Raw genomic sequence first — 22,087 nt, 5'->3', positions numbered from 1 at the left:
ATAAGGAAATCTGTGTCCAGGGAAGTCAGGCGTCTCAAGTTGACACAGTGGAGTTGGTTTGAGAGCTGGGACGACAGGAACCCTGGCGTCCTCACTCTTAGTCCATTGCTCTTTCACCTATTTCATACCATGGAGCAGGTTTGTTTTGTCTAATTGAATCCTGGTAGAAATAGAAATTGACTACCTCCTGGATGTATAACCAGATGTTAATTATTAAACCTCTTGCCTCAACAACAATGCAGTGGGATGAGATGCTGGGTAATTACTGTACTGTCTGCCTAAGTTTCTTTCAGCCTAGTAATTTATTTCATTATTTGAAGTCCTTAGGGTAGAAATAAGATTGTGTGCTTTAAGAATTAGGAAGACTCTGATCATGTCTTGTCTTTCTCCAGTCCTCGTTTCTGGATCTTCCAATCTACAAATCTTAGGGTAAGGTGGGGTCAGAGGAAAGCATTCTACACTTTCTTCATTTCCCAAACCCAGTTAATCACCATGTGCTATTGCTTAATCCCAGCATCTCAACCATCTCCTTGCCTCTAGGCCTACTACCTCTCTGCCTAGTTTCAACTATCCTCTACCCAGATGATAGGTTAACCTACCTGGATTAATCTTTCCCACCTTCACTTGAGTCCTCCAAGAACCTCTACTAGATCCCCATAGTTTATATGAGTGGATTAAAGCTCTTTGGAATTCAAGCCGCACTCATTATGGCCTCACTAACATGGGCAGCCTTGTCTCCACTGCTATGAGCATGCTCTTGTACCCCCTCTCCCCCCAACATACACCCTTCTTCCTTGCTTTTTGTCTGGCCATATTACAAATGGTTGACTTTAACCATTTGTTTTCTGTACTTTCAGAGAACTTAAACTGTGTTCCAAGCAGCTTAGCCTGTCTTGTATGAATTTATTTGTTTGTTTATTCAGCAAAGGTTTAATGCACACCATGTGCCAGACATACTCTCAAACAAAAGCAGACATGGCTTTGGTCCCCATGGTGCTTATGGTCTAAAGGAAATACAAGCAAATGTAGAAATACAACTATGATAGGGACCATGAGAAAGAGATACAAGGGACCACAAGAGCATATAATAGATGGATTTTGCTCATTCAGGAGGCCCTCCCTGGAGAAATGATGCTTACATTGAGAGCTGAGGGGTGATCATCCCAAACAAATGAATAGCATGTGCAAGGCTGCTGGATAGGAGCTCAGTGAGAATGAGAGGTGGCAAGAATATCAGTGTGACTGAGAGGAGGAAGCCACCGGACGTGTGGTGGAAAGGAGGCCAGGGATAGGTAGGACCAGATATGCGTGGCCTCATGGGTCGTGGTAGAAGGCTTTGTATTTATCATAAGAACAATGGACAGCTTTTGGAGATATTTAAGGAGAAAGAGTTGGGAGATGGGTGTGGAATCCACATGGAGGAAAACCAAAGTATGTGCAGGTACCAGTTAAGCTGAAGCAGTATCCAGGCTGGAAGTGATGGTAGCTTGTGCTAGGGTGATGGTGATGATGGAGAGACAGAGATTCCAGAAATACTTAGGAGACAAATAAACCCAATTTGAGAATAGATTTTATATGGAGTGAGGAAGAAAGAGATGTCAAGGACGATTCCTAGTTTTCAGTCTTGTCCATTCACTGAGATGGGAAATAGGGAAGAAGCCCAAGTTTGTACAGAAAGAGTAGGATTTAGATTTGGGGCCTGATTTAGATTCTGAAACAACCAATAAGAGCTATGAGGAGGATTTGGACCCGTGTGTCTTCTTGGATCTTATTGTACAGTAGTAGGATTTGTTATTCAAAGCTCTACCAGTTTCTAAGCAATCCTATAAAGCTTAACCATGACCAGAGGTACCTTGCTTATCTGTTTACTTATGTATTGTTGACTTTCCCCAAGAATATAAGTTCCAAGAGTACAGGGACCTTGTCTCTCTCATTAGCTACTTTACCCCCATCATGTGGAACAGCACCTGGCTCATAGTAGGTATTCAATAAATGAGTGAATGAGTGACCTCTGAAGGCCCAGGGCACACAGAAATTTGTCATTGTGGTGAGACTTAAATTTGCATGTGCTCTGAGATTAGCATGTGGGGACACAGATGAGTCACTGAGTCACAGACACTGCACGTCTGACTTTGGGAAACCCCGAGCATCTGCCTCTCAACCAGGTCTTGTTGTCCTCTACCACTAATAACCAGAGGATATCAAATTCAAACCACCTGAGGGGCTATTTTTTTCACCTAGTAGTTTATCAAGAAATTTTTTAAGATTGATATTTCCCCTGTTGGAAAGATTGTGGTGAAACATGGGAGTGTCACACACTGTTGACGGGAATATAAATTTCTTTCCTGAATTATCTATTAAAATATAAATGCCTTATCCCCTTTGACTCAGCACTCTCTCTTTGAGAAATACATCCTACTAGAATAAAAGCATGCATGTGAAGAGATACTTTATATAATATAAAGGTATTCATTTCAACAAATTAGTTCAGCATTGTTTGTAATAATGAAATATTAGAAACAACCTAAATGCCCATTATTAGAAAAATAGGTAAATTATGCTACATCCATGTAGCGAATTTTCATGCAGCCACTAAAATTTAGATCCATATATACTAAGATAGAATATAATGATATCTCATTAGTTTGAAGAAAAAACAAAGTTGCAAGTCAATGTACATAATATGATTTTTTTAAAAAAGTGTAGGAAAAGATGTGGAGGATAGACACCAAATTATGGTGCCTCTGGAGAGAAGAGTTCATAGTGAGCAAGGATGAACTTTTTACTTTATACCCTTCTCTATTGTTTGAAGTTTCTTATTATTTATAAATAAAAAAGGAAGAAAGGGGTTTCTCTACAAAATGGTTAAAATAAATTTGTGAATGTCTCTTAAAGGGTTAAACCTCCACCATTAGGAAACTTATCCAGAAGGCAGGTGGTACAATGGAAACTGTAGGATTTGGGATTTTAGAGATATACGCTTATATCTAGTTTTGCTATTTACTAGCCGTGTGGCTTCAAACCAGTTACTTAATCTCCCTGAGGATTTTCCTCATCTATGAAATTGAGATTAAAAATAAGGCTGATCTCATGGGGATTTGCCAAGGTTAAACTACATACTGCATAATGAAGCCCCCAATACCGTGCTGACCAACACTGAAGTGCTCAGTAGTTACCAGTTTCCTCCCGAGAGTAGACGTAGGCTTCTGCCACCCCAAGCCTAACAACTGTCGAGAAGCACCCCCAGACCTTTGTTAAATGTACAATACGCAGACATAATTCCTCCCCCACCCCAACCTGCTTCTTTCTCCCCTTTTCTCCTCTCCTTGCTCTCTCCGTCCCTTACTTCTTGTCCATGCGTTGCCAGGCCCTCTTCCCCTTGATTCCTCTTCTGTTTGCACTGTTATCTGAGGAAATGTAACAAATACTGATGGTAAATATACTTGGGGAGATAGCTTGCCCTGACATAAACTCTGATAGGATTAAACCTGTGTACTTTTTGTTAACCTGATTAGTGGATCAGAGGTGCCTGGGTGCCTGAAAAACAGGAATCAAGATCTTCCATAGGAGGCACCATTAGGCCACTGCCCCTTGCTGGGAAAGACCTTGCTCTCCTCCCTGCCTGCCACTCCCTTCCAAGCACGACCCTTCATGTGGAAAGGAGGGGAAATGCCATCCAGTCCCCTGAAAATGATTCTTAGTTTAAAAGGAAAAAAACCTTTTGTACCTATATCCCTATACTGTATGGATAATATGTTCTAGAAACTATAAAACATCTTGCCCACTCTGATACTACACAGGGAAGACCGGCTGAATAAATAAATGTGCAAAGATCTGCATCTCTTTGGGAACACATGGCATTTAGTTGTAAAGATACTCTTTTTTTCATTGGTATATTTACCTTCCACTTCAATGCGGGATGGTAGTCCCCACTCTCCCTAGCAGCGTAGTCTTGGAAAGTACCTCATGGCGGGAAACAGAGAATCCCCTTCTCCTTCCCTCCTTCCCATGAGCTCTGCTATCTCATCTGAAGTTACCATTCCACCCTTACAGATCTCCCTTCCTCTTTCACAGAGACAAACTGTGAATGGGTTTGCCAGGTAAGACGCAGCTTTAAAAGCTTTTAATGCACTAACTCATTTTTCAAAGAGAAGGCAGTAATGATAGCTTACATTTGTATCATTTTAATTCATTCTGAATGCTTTTGCATGCTGTTCTCAATTGATCTCAACCTCTTGAAGTGGGCAAGATAAGGACAAATGATACAAATAATAGCTACTGTTTATTGAGTGTCTATTATGTGCCAGGCTCTTTGCTAAATGCTGGACATATTTATCTTATTTAACCCTCACTATTACCCTATCAGGCACGTATTATCATCATCCCAATTTTGAATATATAGAAACAACTGTAGTTTGGAAATAACTTGTCAGGTCTTTTAGCTAGCAGGGGAGTGGAGGCAGAATTTGAACTCAGAAAATCAGTCTCCAGAATTAACGTTTTCAGGAGAAAATTATAGACACAACTAGGCAATTAGATGGTGATGAACTGGGGAGAAGGAGATGCCACAGGATGAAGGGAATTTAAGAACAGAGAGAAAATTTAAGAATTTGAAACCCGTAGTACCAGGTTTAAAAGAACAAGGATGCAACCAGGACACATATAAACAGAACACTTATCTTTTTGAATCTCTTCGTATTTTCAGCCCAGATTCTGCTGCCCTTAGTCTCTTCTTGAAAACTTTACCTGCTTAGTAGTGTGTGTGCCCAGTGTGGTTAGTTTTACAGAGAAATTAGAGGTTAAAGGAAAAGATAGGAGATTTCTGCCTTTGAAATGATCTGTCTTGCTACTTCTTCTCTCTTCCTCTCAATCTGGAAATTCCTCCTGCTTTTTGAGAGTCCAGTGCCTGACTTCTACTTGGAAAGTCAGGCTTGCCTTCTTGGGAAAGATTGGATTTGGTGTGAGCAAGACCCGAATTCAAATCCTGAGGCTGAGAGAGCTTGGTTTATTATAGTCTCTGAACTTTTGCCCACAGATATGAGCAGGGCTGACTCCACCCTAGGGAATTTTGTGAGGACCAGGGAAGCCCCAGGATTAGAGACAATGTATGTACATCACCTGGTACACAGTAGATGCTGAAACCCAGAGCAACAGCTGAGAAGAAGGGAGAAGGGTTTGCTGGTTGCTCGGTACCTTTCGTCCTGAGACTCTCCCCCACTCTCCATGTGAGGGTGGGCGAGGGGTGAAGGTCTGGGAGCTGTTCAGGATGCTGTAGGGCCAACAGACCCCTGGAGGGAGTGTGAGTGAGCTCAATATGGTCAGATATGTGGGAACCTGGCGTATTTCAAGGCTTGAAATTCACGTAAGGCATGAAATTAAAGAGAGGATAAAAGAGAAACACCAGGCAACAAAGCCAGTGCTGACGTTGGTAAAGGTGAGTCAAGTCACCCCACGTGTGGTTTGTCCATAACAAGAGCATTCATGGAAAAGAAGCTGAGTGAGCATTTGGTAATGAAGGTGATCACCCTTGTCCCCATTCTTCTGCCTCAGGGTGTCAGATTCAGCCATCTTCAAAGCTACCCCAGAGCAACTTCTGGCTCCAACCAAATACCCTCTCTGACTCCCAGCAAACCTGCACTACCTCCCTGCAGATATTCCACCTCTATACAAATAATGTTGACTGGAGTCCTTTGAATAAACTGTCATTTATATTGAATTACCATTAAGCAAAATAAAGAACATGTAGTTTATTAATCATGGTATTAGAGTAACTACTGCCCGTTTTATATTAATTATTGCTCGTGTAGCCTGGCCCCATGCTCTGATTATTTGCAAGCTATTGAATACCAAACATCTTCCTTTATTTAAAGAATAACCAGCTAGAGTGGCAAGAGACTGCTCAGGGGCAGAATCTTGGCTCCAACCCCCTTAGAAAATGAATGACCCCAGTCAAGCCACTTGCCTTATCCAATCCTAGATTTGCTGTGTATGCACCGGCACAACTTGTTTCCTCCCAGGGCTCCTATTTAGGGAGTAAAAGAAAATATTTGAAAGCTCTTTGTGAACCTAAGATTTTGTTTACACCACAAATCAATGTTTTTCTCTCTATTCCAATCCATGCGTGTTACTGAACAAAATAAGCTAGTGTTGACAGTGCCATCCTATTCATTGTCAAATCTTATCTGTAGCTGTTTCTGGTATTCAATTAAAGCTGTGTTGGGTAAAAGCTCCAAGGCCTACTTCAGGTCAGTTCTGGAAAAAACCAAAGAGGTGGTGAAGGTGGAGAAGCAAAAATAAAAAATCAGATTATGAAATAATCCCTCTTAGGCTTGAGATACTAGTCATTAGCTCTTCCATTCTGATTGGACTGATTTCCAGGAATCCTACAGCTAGTAGAGACAGCAGCTATTTCCCCCAAACTCCTCAAGGCTTATTTTCAAAATGATGTTCTTTTTCCATTCACAACTAAATAAGGAAGTTATCCATCTTCCTAAAAACATCACTTTCACCTTATTACTCTTCTTCAGGAAAGCCTTCAGTGATTATCCATTAACTGGAAATAGACTCTGGAGTGCAGTTTACACTCCACCCCATCTCCCCACTTCCTACTCCCCACCACAAGCTCGCCTTATTTATCCTCTGTCTATAAAGCCAAAGGCACCAGCTGGGTTGGTTCCCTCCAGGTTCTCCAAGGAACTGCCCCTTCCTGATAAGGGCCTTTGCTCACTCCTTTCTTCCATCCTGACACAATGGGTCTCTCTGCCCTCTCCCTATTTTTCACGTATCATCTTTTTTTTTTTTTTTGCGGTACGTGTGTGGGCCTCTCACTGTTGTGGCCTCTCCTGTTGCGGAGCACAGGCTCCAGATGCGCAGGCTCAGCGGCCATGGCTCACGGGCCCAGCCGCTCCACGGCATGTGGGTCTTCCCAGACCAGGGCACGAACCCGCGTCCCCGGCATCGGCAGGCGGACTCTCAACCACTGCGCCACCAGGGAAGCCCTCACGTATCATCTTAATCCTACTTGGCTTTTAGGGTCTAGCTTAAATCTCTTCCTTCTATGATGCTTCCCACACACAGGTCTCCCCAACACTGCTGCAGTCCCTCTCTCTAACATGGCTGTCACTGGCACATCCTCATTACAGCCCAGCCCTGGAGATGGCTCAGCTCATTTCTGGGGACCAGAGCCTGTCCCAAACAACATCCTGCTACCTCTCTGTGGACATGAGAAAAGTGGCTGCTGGTGGCCATCTTAAACCATGGTGGCTGTCTTATGAGGGTTGTGTCCAGAAGGCGAGGCAGGACCGAGAACCATGTGGCTCTGGCCATTGAGCCAGGCCCACCCAGCTGCTCTATAACGGGGGTGACTGTATTTATTTTGTTTATGGGAGTAACTCAGTCAAAATTAAGGTAGCTCTACCTGAGAACTCTATTGGAGGGACTCCCAGCTTGAACCCCTTTCTCCTTGGCCCTCATAATGAGGGAAAAAAGGAAAAAGACTCATACAGTGTCACTAACATGGCAGCATATATACCAGCACCTTGCCAGGTACCACGCCAAGTGCCGGGAGTGGGTTATCTCATTGCATTCTTGCAAGGACCTGCTTAGGTTAGTACTGTTATAGTCTCCATTCATAGCTGAGGAAACACAAGCTCAGAGAGAGTAAATAACTTGTCCAATGTCCAAGTGAGTAGTACAGTTTGATTTGAACCCAGTTGTATCTGAGTCCAAAGCCTGGGTTTACTTTAGCTAGTCTACACCAGTGGTTCTCAAAGTATGGTACCCATCAAAGTAGAATCAGCATCTCCTGGAAATTTGTTCTTGGGTCCCACCCAAGTCCTACTGAATTAGTAACTCCTGCTGACAGTGATCTGGGCTGTCACGAGTCCTCCTGGGGGTGTATGCTCAAGTTTGAATACTACTGCTCTACACTAAACCTCCTATGAGAAGGCCCCTATAGCTTGGGCTAGAATCCATACTGACATAGGAACATTTGAAGATGCTGGTTATGTGTGGACTTCTGACCATGTCAGAGTCCCACCTGACATTTCTTTGCCACCTGGTTCCTCATCAACACACACTTAGAGCTTTCAGTATATCTGTAGGTTTGGAGGGTAAGGGGAGAAAGTTTTTAAAAAGTAAAAAGAAAAACTGTTAGCTCCTTCAAGTCTTTCGTGATAAAATTTGTCACAGTCTGATCATTTTTGTTTTATTTTCTTTATGCTTGTGTCGACCAGTTGAACTGCCAATTTTCACTGGTCATTCATTCCATCATTTATTCAACAAACATTTGTTGGGTGCCAAGGAGGTGACAGGCACAGTATGAGGCCCTTGTGTTTGAACAGTGAGTCAGAGGCAAACCCAGTCGGCCTTCTCAGAGCCTACAGTAGCCAGGCCATCCCCAGAAGTGTGAAATGCTCTGCCTGGGGGTATGCTGAGGCACTTTGGGAAAACAGAGGAAGGCCCCTCTCCCAGACTTGTAGTCAGAGGAGGCTTCTTGAGGAGGTAAGTGTGCAGCTGAAGACCTAAGAAATAAATAGTACTTAACCTGGTGAAGGGAGTGGAGTGGCAGCTGGTGAGGTGGAAGAGTGCTCCAGCCAAGAGATGTACATGTGGGGGCACCTGGGGAAGATAGCAGCCCTAGCACGGGAAGGACTGAGGCAAGTCCAGAGTGGCTGAAGCCCCGAGTGGGGGTGGGAATGAAGGGAGATGAGGCCACAGAGAAAGGCTGAAGGCAGACGTGACTGGCCTCCTAGGCCAGGGTACAGAGGTTGAACTTTATCCTTAGGGAAATGGGAAAACATTTTAAGAAGAGAAGTGACATGAAAAATTATATATATTAGCAAAGTCACTCCAGTACATACATGGCCTTCTTTTAATATCGTTTCTTTATCATTGTTGGATGTGTTATCACTCTCTATGGACTGGGAGCACCTTGAGAGTCATGGTTTTTGCTCTTTTCCTCCTCCATCTCCTCCAGGGTGTCTGTGCAGTTTCCGTCCCAACCCTGCCCAGGCTAAGTAAGATCACAGACAGCTTGTGAGCCGCTCCCAGCCAGTCAGGCGGTGTGTTTGCTTGTGTGCAATGCTTTTATTGCCCCATGAATAGAAGTAGGTCACCCCTTAGAGACCTACCTACGGTCTGCCTTCAGCATTGTCTCCTGCTCTTGGCTGCAGGGTGTGTGTCCTTGCTGGTGACAGTCCAGCACACGGAGCGCTATGTCACCCTGTTTGCCTCCGTCGTTCTCAAATGTGACTACACCACCTCTGCCCAGCTCCAGGATGTGGTGGTGACGTGGCGCTTCAAGTCCTTCTGCAAGGACCCCATCTTTGATTACTACTCTGCATGTGAGTGCCCTCATCCCTACCCCCTGCTCTCCTGGAGTCATTCTGTGAAGTACCGCCATTAGGGTGTAGGAATTATTTAGGATCACAAATCCTTATAGTGAGAAGAAGCCAGAAAGATCACTTAATACTGTCCCCTTGTTTTATAGATAAACAAATGGAGGCCAGGTAGATGAAATAACCTATTCAGGGTCACATAATATTTATCTATTTTAAAATTTATGTCTCACCTTGTTCTAAAATAAATGAAGGCAGCTTAGACATTAAGTAAAAGGCAGAGCAAGTCGTGACTCCTAGTTCATTCCTGGTTGCCCACCCATGCGCTAAGATGAGGATGTAGGTCTGCCTCTCATCACCCCCACCTCCTCCGAAAGCAGACAAGAAGACTCCTACCCGCCCCCCAATTATGCATGAGGAGTGGTCACTTGTGAGCCTCCCGCCCACTGCCACACTCCCTTCTAGAGCCAGCCTTCCTGGTGGACAGTCAGTCCTCTGTGGACTAAACACTCTCAGTGCTGGAGAGCTCCCTGGCCACAGGCAGCCTGTTCATTGTTGGACATCCCTGAGCGCTGTGCAGCTCTCCCCACGCTTAGCCAAGTCCTAGCTCTCAGTAACAGCTGCCCTACTCACGTCAGTCCTGCTGTCTGGAACCAAAGCTCTTCCCTAGCTGCCCACCTCTGCCTCTCTCAAGAAACAAAGGAACCCTGATCCCCACCACCAGCCTGGGACAATTAACCGTTAGAAATTCGGAGAACAGAAGTAGATAACACTGTTCACAGGAAGGAACTGAGCTTCCTGAGATGAGGGAAAGCAAGGGGAGACATCAGCTTTACCTTTTTTAGCCCTAATATCTTACAATATGAACTCCAAAACCTAACTGTCTGAGCCATCCACGGAGCCTGGCATTGTCCCCAAAACACCCCTCTCTAAATTGAGGCATTGTTTCCTGGGGGTTACTCTTAAAATGCCTGCATTAAGTGGGAAGGTAGGAGGGACCGGCTAGTAGGCATTTATCATCAGCAGATTTAACAGCTCTCAAAACTTTTATTGTAAGGGCAGGTGGATGAACCATATGGGAGCAGATTCTGGGGTGACTTTGAAAATGGGGCAAGGGAAACTGGGGTGGGAGATCGGGATGCAGTCAGGTTTTGGAAATGATGGCCTATTAGAGGGGTCTGGACTCTTGCTGCTCAAAGTGTGGGTCATTGGTGTCACCTGGGAGCTCATTAGAAATGCAGAATCTCAGATCCCTGCTCCCGAATCAGAATCTTCTAGGCTCAGGAAAAATTGAGAACATTCATTGCTCCAGAAACCGCTCAGGGCACCTTTCTTCATGGGAATTCCCCACTGCTGTGTGACTTAGGTGTGTACTCTTTTCCCAGCATACCAGGCGGCTTTATCCCTGGGCCAGGACCCATCCAACGACTGCAATGACAGCCAGCGGGAGGTTCGCATCGTGGCCCAGAGGCGGGGGCAGAACGAGCCCGTGCTGGGGGTGGATTACCGGCAGCGCAAGATCACCATCCAGAACCGTGAGTGTGGAGGCAGCAGGGAACTGGGCCTGGGGAGGTGTGTAGACCAGGCCCAGAGGTCTGAGTCACTGTGGGGATTTCCCTCTTTTTTCTGCTGCCTGATGGTCTACTTGGTCACTTTCATTTTTTGAGGAAAGTGCCAAATACACAGAATGTGCTATACCATCTGAAGTCATTACCCTGGAAGTTGGTCTCGGGCAAGAAGACATCCTACAGCTTTGGCTAAAGGTCAGGGAGTGGGTGATTTCCTTTGCTTTTCCAAGATGCAGTTCTAACATGTGGCTCAGGCTCCCTTGATTCCTTCCACAAATTGCTCTCAGGGCCTGCTCGAACCCCAGGCCCCTGAGTTCCCCTCTGGCTACTTCTGTTGCCCAAATCTAAGGAAATAGGTGTTTCCAAGTAGGTGGCCACCTTAGACCCTCGCCCTGCATTGGTAGAGGAAAGAGCATTATGCTTAGAATCAAAAGACAGGGTGGGTGCCCCCATGCTTCCACTCCCTTGCTTAGTGACCAGCAGCAGATCCATTCTTTTCTCTGGCCTCTGTTGCCACATCTGAAAGATGGGCATAATGGCCTCTGTCTCCCCACACCAAAGTGAGTATCAAATGTGATATCTGAGAGCTATGTCTAAAGCATATGCATTCTTTGTGGGAGTACAAGGAGTAGTGGTCAGCCCCGGCTCTGGAGTCAGACTCAGGTGTTGGTCCCCGTTCTGCACTTACAGGGTGTGTGAACTTGGGCAAGTCCCTTCCATTTTTTTTAGCCTCAATTTCTGTAAGATGGGACTTGCCGTAGCACGTATCTCATGGAGAGTTGTCAGGATTAAGTGAGATAATACGTATAAAGCATTTAGCAAACATTAAGTGTGCAGTAAACTTCAATTATGATCACTCAACACACTTTTGAATGGATGGGTCAGCGCCCCACATTCCTATCTTGTAATCCAGGACTGCTGCAATGGATTATTGGCACAGAATTCAGAGCGTATTTCAATGAACTTTATGTGCAGTGTTAAATAAATATTGGCTGGTTAAAAGTGAAAAAAAAAAAGTGGGAGAATACACCTAGAAGGCCACTCAGGGTACTCTTAGCAACAATGTGAGGAAATCAGTGAATATTCTATGATTGTTGAGGTAGATCAAGCCAGTTTAAAAATTGCTTCCACCTTTGTGTATAATACTTTGGCTATAATACATAAGTCTGATCCATTTACATTCAACCTCAGACTTTCCCACGTCAACCCTTGAATGCTCAGCCTTAGGGAACATCTGTCCTTTTCCAGTTTCTAGGTGCATCCTCAGAGGTTCGGGGTGGCTCTGCTTTCTCCAGAGCCCACAGAATTAGCTCCGATTTGATCCCAAAGTTTAAAGTCTCCTTTACAGTTTTTGAAGGATGAAAGTGCCCGTAGGGGATAGTCCCTGATTTTCTGTCTTTTTTTCTAATTTTGAGCAGCACTGTCTAATACTTCCCCTCCCAGCCACATTTGGGTCAAACTCTGCCTCCTTCTTACTCACATGGGAAAGCGGTATTTCCCCTTGGTTTTAATTTTTAACCCCAGGCTTGTTGTGACTTCTTGGGGCCCTTGTTTTCTGATACTTTTATGCCTGTGTTTGTATCATTTGAGAAGACCCTGTCAAATCAGTTCTTGGATAATTTAAAATACTGACATATCTGAATGTCCTCATTACTCTGACATCCCTGAAATAATCCTTATGCCTCTAATAAAATTGGGGCGGATTTACAACACACATTAACCTTGGAGGGGGAATTTCTTCCTAAGCACTTTCACCATTCTTCCAAGTCTGGGGCAAGCTTGGTTCTGGGAAAGGCAGTGGGTTTGGAAAATCATGGGGTAGGAAAAAACCGTAGGGATTGACGTAGAAAGAGAAGGAAACAGAAGTCGAAGTTAGCTCCAATGGTGCGTGACCTTGCATGTTTGTTTCATTTCCTCAGTAAATATTTCTTGACAAAGAGATAATAAAGAATTGCAGCTACCACTGCCAGCTGAGCAGGAGCAAGTCTATAACTGAGGTCTTTAAGAATCTGAAGGTGTTCTCTGGTACTTACTGTGGTTGAAGTAGCAGGGACATGGGAGCTGCCCTGATGCCTTTGACTGGACTTTAAGCGCTTTGAGGACAGAGATAGGGTCTTGTTTGACCTTCCACAGAGTCTGATATAGTGCTGGACCCACAGAAGGTCTTTAGTGAACATTTGTTGCATTTACTAAATGTGAACATAACATTCACCTATCTTAATGGGGTAGATGCTTGGTGCTCATGAAAACTGAAATTCTTTTTTGAGTAAGCTTTACTCTTAAAATATTGGCATTTCATCCTTACTTATTATTCAAGTTCATCTAACCTATCCTTTCAAGATTCAGAAGTATGTGTTTCCAGCTTGTGAGGAATCCAGGCTGTGGAGTTTTCCACCCAGTTAGGAGAGGACAGTAGAGCTTGGTGGTTAAGGGCACCAGCTTTGGGGCAGAGACATGAGTTTGAACCTCCCTCTGTAACCTCTCTCTGTTCTAGCTTCCTCTAGTCTTAGTTTCCTCATCTGAAATGCAGTTAATAATCCTACCCACTGTATCAGGATTAAGTTTGATTGCAAGTAAGCAAAAGCCCCAAATATTAGTGACTTAAGCAATAAAGAAGTTTATTTCCTCTCATGTATAAATTTGGAGGTAGACAGACCAGAACTAGTGTGGTGGGTCTGTTCCATTATGTCCTCAGGGACCCAAGTTCCTTCCAGCTCACCAAGAATGTCATCTCCTTCCTCATGATCCAAGATGGCAGCCATCACATCTGCTTTCCAGATAACAGAGTTGAAGAAGAAAGGGGCAAAGAAGTTCCTAAACTGTTTTTAAAAAAGTTCCTGGGAGCCATCATGTGCCACTTCTGCTTATATTGTGTCCACCAGAACTGAATCACATGTCCGTGTCCATCTGTAAATGAGGATGGGAAATAGTGATTTTATTCTGGATGGCCACATACATGACCAAAACTTCTATGATCACGAGAGAAGGGGAGAATAGACATTGGGAGATAGCTGGTAATCTCTACCTCACCCACTTAGAGTTGTTTTGGGAAGTAAATGAGGTGATGTATCCAAAATCCTTTCAAGGTACCTAGTACGGCTCAATGAATGGTAAGTTCTGCCACCTTTATATTGTTTGGAGAAAGAAGAGAGTCTCAAATGAAGGAATTGAGGCCTTTCTCTGAACTATGAGAGGCCCTCTTGGGATGTGGAAGTACAGTGCTGGGGACTTGAAGCGACCATAGATCAGATCCCTCTCCTTTAACCACTGGCACCTTCCCCTCCCCTGTTGCAGGAGCAGATCTTGTGATTAATGAAGTGATGTGGTGGGACCATGGAGTGTATTATTGCACCATTGAGGCTCCAGGGGACACGTCAGGAGACCCAGATAAGGAAGTGAAGCTCATTGTCCTGCGTAAGTGCTCCTGGAGCTTTCTGTTCGGCCACCCACTGTGACACTTCTACATACAGAAAAAAAAGGAAAACAGAAACAAGCAAGCCTAGGTTATTGTTGTCGGTAGCCAGCCCCTGAAGTTCCCTTACCAAAGCTAAACTTTTTTTTTTTTTTTTTTGCCTGTATATTGCTCAGCCTTAACCTATAGGTCAAGAGCTGTGTTGATCAGACCTCTACAATGTTACAACCTGAAGCATGCACCTGCATATTTAGTTAAATCCCTGCTCGGCTTCTCTCCTGCAGACTGGCTGACAGTCATCTTCATCATCCTGGGGGCCCTCCTTCTGATCCTGCTGATTGGAGTGTGCTGGTGCCAGTGCTGTCCTCAGTACTGCTGCTGCTACGTCCGCTGCCCCTGCTGTCCCACCCGCTGCTGCTGCCCTGAGGAAGGTGAGAGGGGACGGACGAGCAGTGCGGTGGGGTGGTGCAGGAGCCTAGTGCCCCAGACAGATCAATTTCATATGCCCAGGTCAAAACCTTGGGTTCTTCCAGGTTCTCCTCCATGCCCTTCTCCTGTCAGAGGCTCAGAGGTCTTTGGCCTCAGCCCAGGAAATTATGCTCAGGGAAGCTATGGAGCAAAGTGGGAGGACTTCTGCCTGTTCACTGCCTAGCCTGCCTAAGGCCTCGTTCAGGTGTCTCTGCCTACATATCAGCGGCCCTGATGTGCCTGTGCTCCAGTATTTGCTCCCAGAACTGACCTTGCTTGGACACGAGGTGGCTGGAGGGAGTGATTTGCATAGAGCCATGAGAGAGAAGGCCACTTCTCAAAGATGACTTGAAAAGAACAGATGAGAAGAGAGAGGTGTTGGAGCAGGGTTTCTCAAACTTAAGAATCTCCTGGAGGCCTCCATCTCCAGAGTTTCTGATTTAATCGGTCTTGGGTGGCCCTGAGAATTTATATTTCTCGAAAGTTCACAGGTGGTGCAGTTTTGCCAGTCTGGGGGCCACACTTTGAGAGCCTCATTTTTAGACAAAGGAAAGAGGAGGCAGAAGAAGATCTTGCTCTAATGTGATCTTTCTTTGGGCTTAAGTTTGACCTTTTAAAACAGAATTGTGACATGCCGTAAAAAATTTGGTGAAGGCAAAAGGAAAAGAATTATTCTACAAAGATCTTTCCTTACTAAAGAGATGGAATCAACAGCTTTAAATAGAAGGAGTTTTTTTTGTTTTTAAAGTAACATTTCCCTTTCCTGATGATATAAGTATTACATTGTCGAAAATTTGAAATGTAGGAAAATGAAAAGACTCATCTAAGCACCCAGATATAACCACTCTTATCATTTTGGTCCATTTGAAAGGAAAACTTTTAAAAGAAAAAAATAAGAAATTGGCTGTTAAGACAGAAACAAAACCTAATCTACAGGGTCAAGAAGGTCAATGGTCTGAGTCTAGTTTCAGGCCTATGTTCTGAGGTTGCTGTCTTACAGGAAAAGAGAACTAACTTTTATTGGATGTCTGGTGTGTGTGGGCCCTTTGCACATATTTCCCTTTTGAATCCTCACAACCCTAGAAGGCAGGTATCATCATTATTTAACAATGAGGTGACTGAAGGTCAGAGAAGTCATACAGCTGGTAAGTAGCAGAAGTAGTGCAGCCTTGTATTCATGATTATCTGACTTATGAGCGCCTGAATTTCCCACGAGAGAGGCTGCCACGACCAATCTGTGTAGATCACTATGGGATTCGCTGAGATACCAATGAACTCCTTCAAGAGAAGAAAAATAGCAGAGAACTCAATATTGGGCCACGGAGCTCCCTACCTTTCAGAGGCCTCTAGGAGAGATGCCACATAGAAGTCACTGCCACTGGAGCAGTAATATGCAGACTGAGATGAGAGAAACTCTCCCAAGATATTTTCTTGGAATCCCTAGGTCTGTGGGGTACTCAAAACAGTCAGGGCTAGGGACCCAGTCAGCACAAGCGATAAATGTATCCACTGTCAGTAAGCTGATAAACAGGTTCTGGGAGAAAGTGGTTTCTCCTAAGTGGTTAGAGGTCATTTAGAAGAACTGGTAAAATAAAGAAATGTGGGCCACAAATAAAGATCCCTGAACTTGAGCAGATGAGATCACTTTCAAAGTGAGTCACCTGGGGAGTCTGTCCTGAGAAATTTGGTGGTAAGTGGAGATTACATGGAGGGGGCAGGAGTTGTCAAGGAAAGCTCTTGGGTGGGGAAGAGGGTGAATGTGATCGTTGATTTTTTTTTTTAGAATAAGGTAACCCTAAGCATATTTGTAGGCAGAGAACCAGGGCCAATAGAAAGAGAGCGAAGGGAAGCATTGTGAAGTGAGGTGATGACTGAGAAGGGATGGAGCCAGTGGGAGAGACATCAGGCTCACAGTGAAAGGATTACCTTTAGAGAGAAAAGGAAAAGGAAGCCTGCCCTCTGAAGAGAGAGAGGAAGTTGTTAACACCTGGAAGATGATTAAAGTGTAAGGGAAGGAGCTGAGGGAGCGAGCTCACATCAGCCTGTCTCGATTTCAGCACATCAAAATTCTAGATGCAAAAGGCAGCTTCGAGAACGATGCCAGTGATTCTTGAGCTTCCGAGACCACAGCCCACCTCCCCAACCTGCTCCTGCTTTCCAGTGAGAGTTAATAGAGGACCAGAGAGGAGAAAAATGAAAATGACACCAAAGTTTAGTAATCCTTGGTAATTCACTTAGTACTAGTAAACAACCTACAGTAGAACTTAAAGATGAAAGTTATTGACACTGAACCTTATTTTTTTTCCGTGGGAACTGGAGAGACAACTTCCATCCCCAGATTGGTTGTTGACCCTCCTCCCCACAGAACCCCTAGGCGCACCCTGCAGTGGGCTATAGGCCACACGGAGAATCTCTGATCTATGCCACCCACCTCCCCATCCCCTCAGCTGAGGGAAGTGAGGCCTAGAGAGACTTTTCCACAGTTACACACAGCTTGTTAGTGATGAGCCCTGGACTAGACCTAGGTCTCTTGATTCCATGTCCAGGGCTGGTTCCTCTTCCTCAACAAAGACATGTCATTAGCTGAAAGTTCATAGGGAGGGGAAGACATGAGAAGTTTAAACTGCTGCTCTGGAGGAGGGAAGCAGGGTCGCTAGATCAGTCAAGGAGATCTACGCACATTGGGAGAAGGGCTATATGAGGTCGGTTGCCTGACTGTGCAGCCAGTGTGGGCCCAGGAAGCACTGACTGGTGGTTCCCTAAAGCTGAAATGGCAAGAGTTCAAGGGGCGTGAGATTCTAGGATGCTCCTGAGGATGTCAGTGAAAGGACTGCCAGTCAAGTTGGTATACTGTGTATACTGCCATTATATGTATAAAAAAAAGGAATGTGTGATCATGGGTCAGAGAGGGTGAAGAACACACTGTAAGAGCAGGGAGGGGGTGGTAAGGAATAGTAAGAAGTTGGAGGTCCTCAGGGGCACCATGGGTGATGCACACAGAGAATGCTGGCTGCAGGTCTCTGCAGGAGGGGAGGTGTTGAGTGTTATTTCTGCCACAAAAGGGTCATCTTAAAGAACATGCCCTGGGTTTTCCTCAGAAATGAGGATGAATATGCTTTTGGTGGTTTAGTCTCCAAATGTGTACTTTTTGTCTTCTATGAGATCTAAGGTGAAAGAAGCGACTTATTTTAACAATTTATTGTAACTGTGAGAGCCATGAGCTATTGACTGTCTGTCATGTATTAGGCATTTCATGTGTATTACCTCATTTAACTTCAACAACTTTGTGAAGTAGGTATTATTATCCCCAGCTCAGATATGAGGAGATTGGGCTCAGACACTCTGGAAACTCACTCAAAATTACACAGCTAGTACATGCTGGGATTCAAGTTGAAGTCCACGTGACCCTCAAAGCCTGTGTTTAAGGAAACCTATCCCCGAGGACCATAATTCTCAGAATGTTGTTGAGAATCCACAATAGTCAACTCCAGTTCGACTCCCTGCATTAAAATCAGAGAGCTTGTTGAAAACATGGATTTTCTTACCTTGTATTAGACTGAAGGTCAGTCTGCGAGCAGGATCCAGGAGTCTGTATATATAACTAGCGTGTTAAAGGTGACCAAGGCAGACTTTACACCACTGAGGTTCAGAGATATCGTATTAGGAGTCTTGAAGCTTTGTTAATTTCTCCATGTTTCTTATTTTATTGCCTGATTCCCCATTAGGTGAGCAATAGAAACACCTGATAGTCTAGACTTCCCCATGGAGCTGTTTCCAGAGACAGGAGGGCAAGGAAGCTCAGAGGCTGTATTTTTCCACTCCCATCTCATCAGTTCCAGTGCATCAGGGAAGGGAGGGACCCTGGGAAAAAGTTTGTGGCAGCTAAGAAGGGAGCAGGTGGGTTAATCCTGGGAATATGTAAAAATTTGACAGGAAAGCACATGGAGGATCTGGAAGGGTCTCTAGGGAGTCATCTCTGCAGGGGGTCCCATTAATTAAAAAGTCATTTGGGGAGCAAGGAGTTAAGCCCAAGTCTCCTTTTCCCTCCTATTGAATTGGAGGAGTTGAAGAAGGAAGTGGTCCAAAGGGGGAATGGTACCATCTGGAGGAAACCAAGATTCAGTCAGAGGGGCAGGGGGTGGATAGGGTTGTTCCCAATAGAATCAGATGTCCCCAGGCCTTGGAAGCAGAGTTAGGCTGAAGTGGGTTTTGAATGGTGTGGTGCTGAGTGGAGAGAAATAAAGTGAGGCACTACCACTAGAGAAGGGGTTTTTTGTTTTTAGGTTTTTTTTTTTTTTTTTTTTCTGCTTTATCACATAAATAAAGGAGTCTGGGGACTCTGTGGTTTGGCAGAAAGAGTACAGGCTTGAGTGGCAGACAGACACCGGGTCACATGCTGCCTCGGCCACTCACCAGCTGTGGGACATTGGGCTGGGAAGGTAACCTCTGTAAGCCTAACTTCCTCATCTGATTCTCATATTAAGAGATTCCTCTGAGGATTAGTTAGCTCATGTAAAGTGACTGGTGCATATTAAGGAGGGCATTGTGTGTGCTGAAGAAATCGTGTATAGGGAGCTGGGGGAGGCACCTGTTAGCAAGAGGGAGAGGAAAGTGCTGAGCAAGTGAACCTATCTTTAGAGGGTCTGGAGTGCTGTCCTTTGGCATGAAGATGTGGCAGCTGGGTGAGCTGCTCTAAGTTTGCATCTGATTTCCTCCATGCTGGGCTGTGAGTCACCATCAGGGCTGGGGCTCCAAACATTTTTGGGGGCTTGGCTGAAACCACTTCCTATTGTGCTGGAAGTTGGTTTCATACTAGAGCCATTGGGTAGCCTTCCTGATGGCCCTTTAGCTGCTGGCCTCAGCAAATCCCCCAACCTACGCAGCTGGGTCCAGAATGCCTGTCTTCTACCTCTTCCTACTGTGGTAAGAGGAAGCCTCTGGCAGAGCCCTGCTGCTTTAGGGGTGGCCACAGGGCTTGGGGAACCCAGGAGGAGGTGAGAGTGCCAGGCTGGCAGGCACTTCCTGCACTTAAGCACACAAGTACATTTCCTACATGCATGGATAGACAGAGAGCTTGGGAGACATGTGCACTTGGTCACAATTACCTCAAAATAGAAATTCATGAACAAAAACAACTAGATGCATTTGTTTTTAATTTGTACTTGCTGTGGGTTGTGTGCTTCAGACCAGCTGCACCTAAGGGACTGGAGAAACATTTCTATGGATCCCTTGTGCTGCTTTTTTCTATTATTTTCTTTGCCTTGAAAGGAAATGGTATTTCCCTTCTCCCTTCTCTGCCTCTACCCCACCCATTAGCGATTCCCCCTACTTAGGGAAAACCCCAATACTTAATAAAGTGAGGAGAAGAGTAGAAAGGATCCACTTCAACTTTTTTGCATTCTCTGCCTTCTTCCCCCTGGTTTTCTCCCACCCAGGGCTGGCATTACCAGCTAGAAACGTTCTTCAGTCCCTCTCCCTTTACCAGTAATTCTGCCCATTGACCTCAGCACCTGCATCCTTCTCTTCTTCCACTCGGAGCAGGCAGTCCTCCCAAGCAGCCCCTGACTAACAGCCTCCTCTAAGCCCTTTGCATCTGTACCTTCTATATTTGGCCTATGGCCTGAAATTTCATTGCCTGCTAATACCTATGTATCTACCTGTACATTTTAGGTGACCTTGGAAATGGGCAGAACAATGAAATGTTTTCAAGACTAGGAAGTCAGGTTTTAAGATTATATTTCCTAGTGTGCAGGAGTTGCAGTGTTGGCTAGGGAATTTATTCCCAGCTCCTTGCCAAAGGAATAGTTGATTCACTACTTCCCTTAACTCTTACTCCCATGCGAGAAAGGTCACAATAAACTTCGAAGAGAGAAAGTGGCCTCTTGGCAAGGCTGCTAGGCGGAGAGAAGTGAAGTGGGAGGTGTGGGCCTTGTCCTGGCTGAGGGTCTGCATTTCTCCTTTTCCCCCTGCAGCCCTGGCCCACGACCGCTACACGAAGCAGGCTCAGGCCCTAGGCCCTCAGATGATCGAAAAACCCCTGTACTGGGGGGCGGACAGGAGCTCCCAGTTTTCATCTTATCCAATGAACCCACTGCTGCAGCGAGGTAAACCTTGCCAGAGATTTGGGGTGGGAGAGGGTAAAGGGCAAGGGTAGGAGCATGGGCTGCATTGGGGCCTTCATGACCAATATGGTGGACCTCTTTACGGCTGAGGATGGGAGGGGGTAGATGCAAGCTGATAAGGTGGCGCTTTGGTGCCCTGATTCTGAGGAGTGTGTTTTGGACCAGCAGTTCTGCATGTTCTTTTCCTTATTTTCAATCAGATTTGTCCCTGCGATCCAGCCTCCCAGAGATGCCATTGACCCAGACCACCACTCACCCTCCCATCACCAACGGTGTCCTAGAGTATTTGGAGAAAGAGCTGCGGAACCTCAACCCAGCCCAGCCTCTGCCGGCTGACCTCCAAGGCAGATCTGGCCATCCCCGCAGCATGCTGTCCTCCCTGGGCTCTGAGGTCGTGGAACGCAGAATCATCCACCTGCCCCCGCTGGTCAGAGACCTGCCGTCTCTGCGGAGGACCAGCAACTCCTCCCACCAGCAGTGGCTCCCCCCGCCTCCCCCCGGACCCTGGGATCTGAGGGAGGGGAGAAGGCAGCACCGCTACTCTGATTTCCAGCAGGAGCACTGGGACCGGGAGCCTCAGCGCTGGGCGCTGGAGCAAAGGGAGCTGGGCCGACTGCGGAGCGGAAGGCACCGCGGCTCCAGGCAGCGCGGGTCACCCACGCCCTGGTCAGACAGGGACAGCCTCAGCGACGGCCCCTCGTCCAGCGAGGCCCGCTGGCCGCCCAACCGCCCCCGTCTCCGGAGCCGCTTCCCAGAGAGAGCCCGCGGGCCCAGCCCCCGGGGCACCTCCCAGGGACACCAGAGGCGCCGGCACCGCAGCTACTCCCCTCCCCTGCCCTCCGGCCTCAGTTCCTGGAGCTCCGAGGAGGAGGAGGAGAAGGAGAGGCAGCCCCGGAATCGGGGGCCCCGCCGCCGCCGCCGCTCGCGCTCCCCAAACTGGCTTGAGGAGAAGCCACCCAGCTACCGCTCCCTGGATGTCACCCCAGGCAAGAATGTCAGGAAAAAAGGGAGTGTGGAGAGGCGCTCGGTGAGCCTGGGGCTTCCTGCTGAGGGTCGGGCGTGGGCAGAGGGGACCCTTCAGCCAGGCTGACACGGGCCACCTCACCTGCCGCCGCGGAGGGTCCCTCATCTCTGTTTTGCCCTGCTGGCCCTCTGGGCGTGGTGAGACCCCTCTTGCAG

General features: G+C 46.2%; 1 protein-coding gene across 4 annotated transcripts in view; it reads left to right on the top strand.

Annotated features, from left to right (window-relative positions):
• ILDR1 (immunoglobulin like domain containing receptor 1) overlaps positions 1-22,087 on the top strand; it is a gene marked incomplete at both ends in the record, with an annotated part of 39,053 nt that overhangs the window by 3,919 nt on the left and 13,047 nt on the right. The window contains 6 exons of one of the 4 annotated variants that reach the window (XM_081234391.1): positions 9,174-9,344; positions 10,724-10,873; positions 14,201-14,320; positions 14,603-14,749; positions 20,759-20,890; positions 21,109-21,935. In XM_081234391.1, coding sequence (XP_081090517.1) covers positions 9,174-9,344; positions 10,724-10,873; positions 14,201-14,320; positions 14,603-14,749; positions 20,759-20,890; positions 21,109-21,935 — 1,547 coding nt within the window. Of the gene's footprint in view, positions 1-9,173; positions 9,345-10,723; positions 10,874-14,200; positions 14,321-14,602; positions 14,750-20,758; positions 20,891-21,108; positions 21,999-22,087 lie in introns of those variants that run through there. The other 3 variants (XM_081234390.1, XM_081234392.1, XM_081234393.1) reach the window with 3 other exon arrangements.

This window comes from Mesoplodon bidens, assembly GCF_964165515.1.
Source record: "Mesoplodon bidens genome assembly, chromosome: 5".
Lineage (NCBI taxonomy): Eukaryota > Metazoa > Chordata > Mammalia > Artiodactyla > Ziphiidae > Mesoplodon > Mesoplodon bidens.
This window is presented reverse-complemented; position numbering and strand designations above follow the sequence as displayed.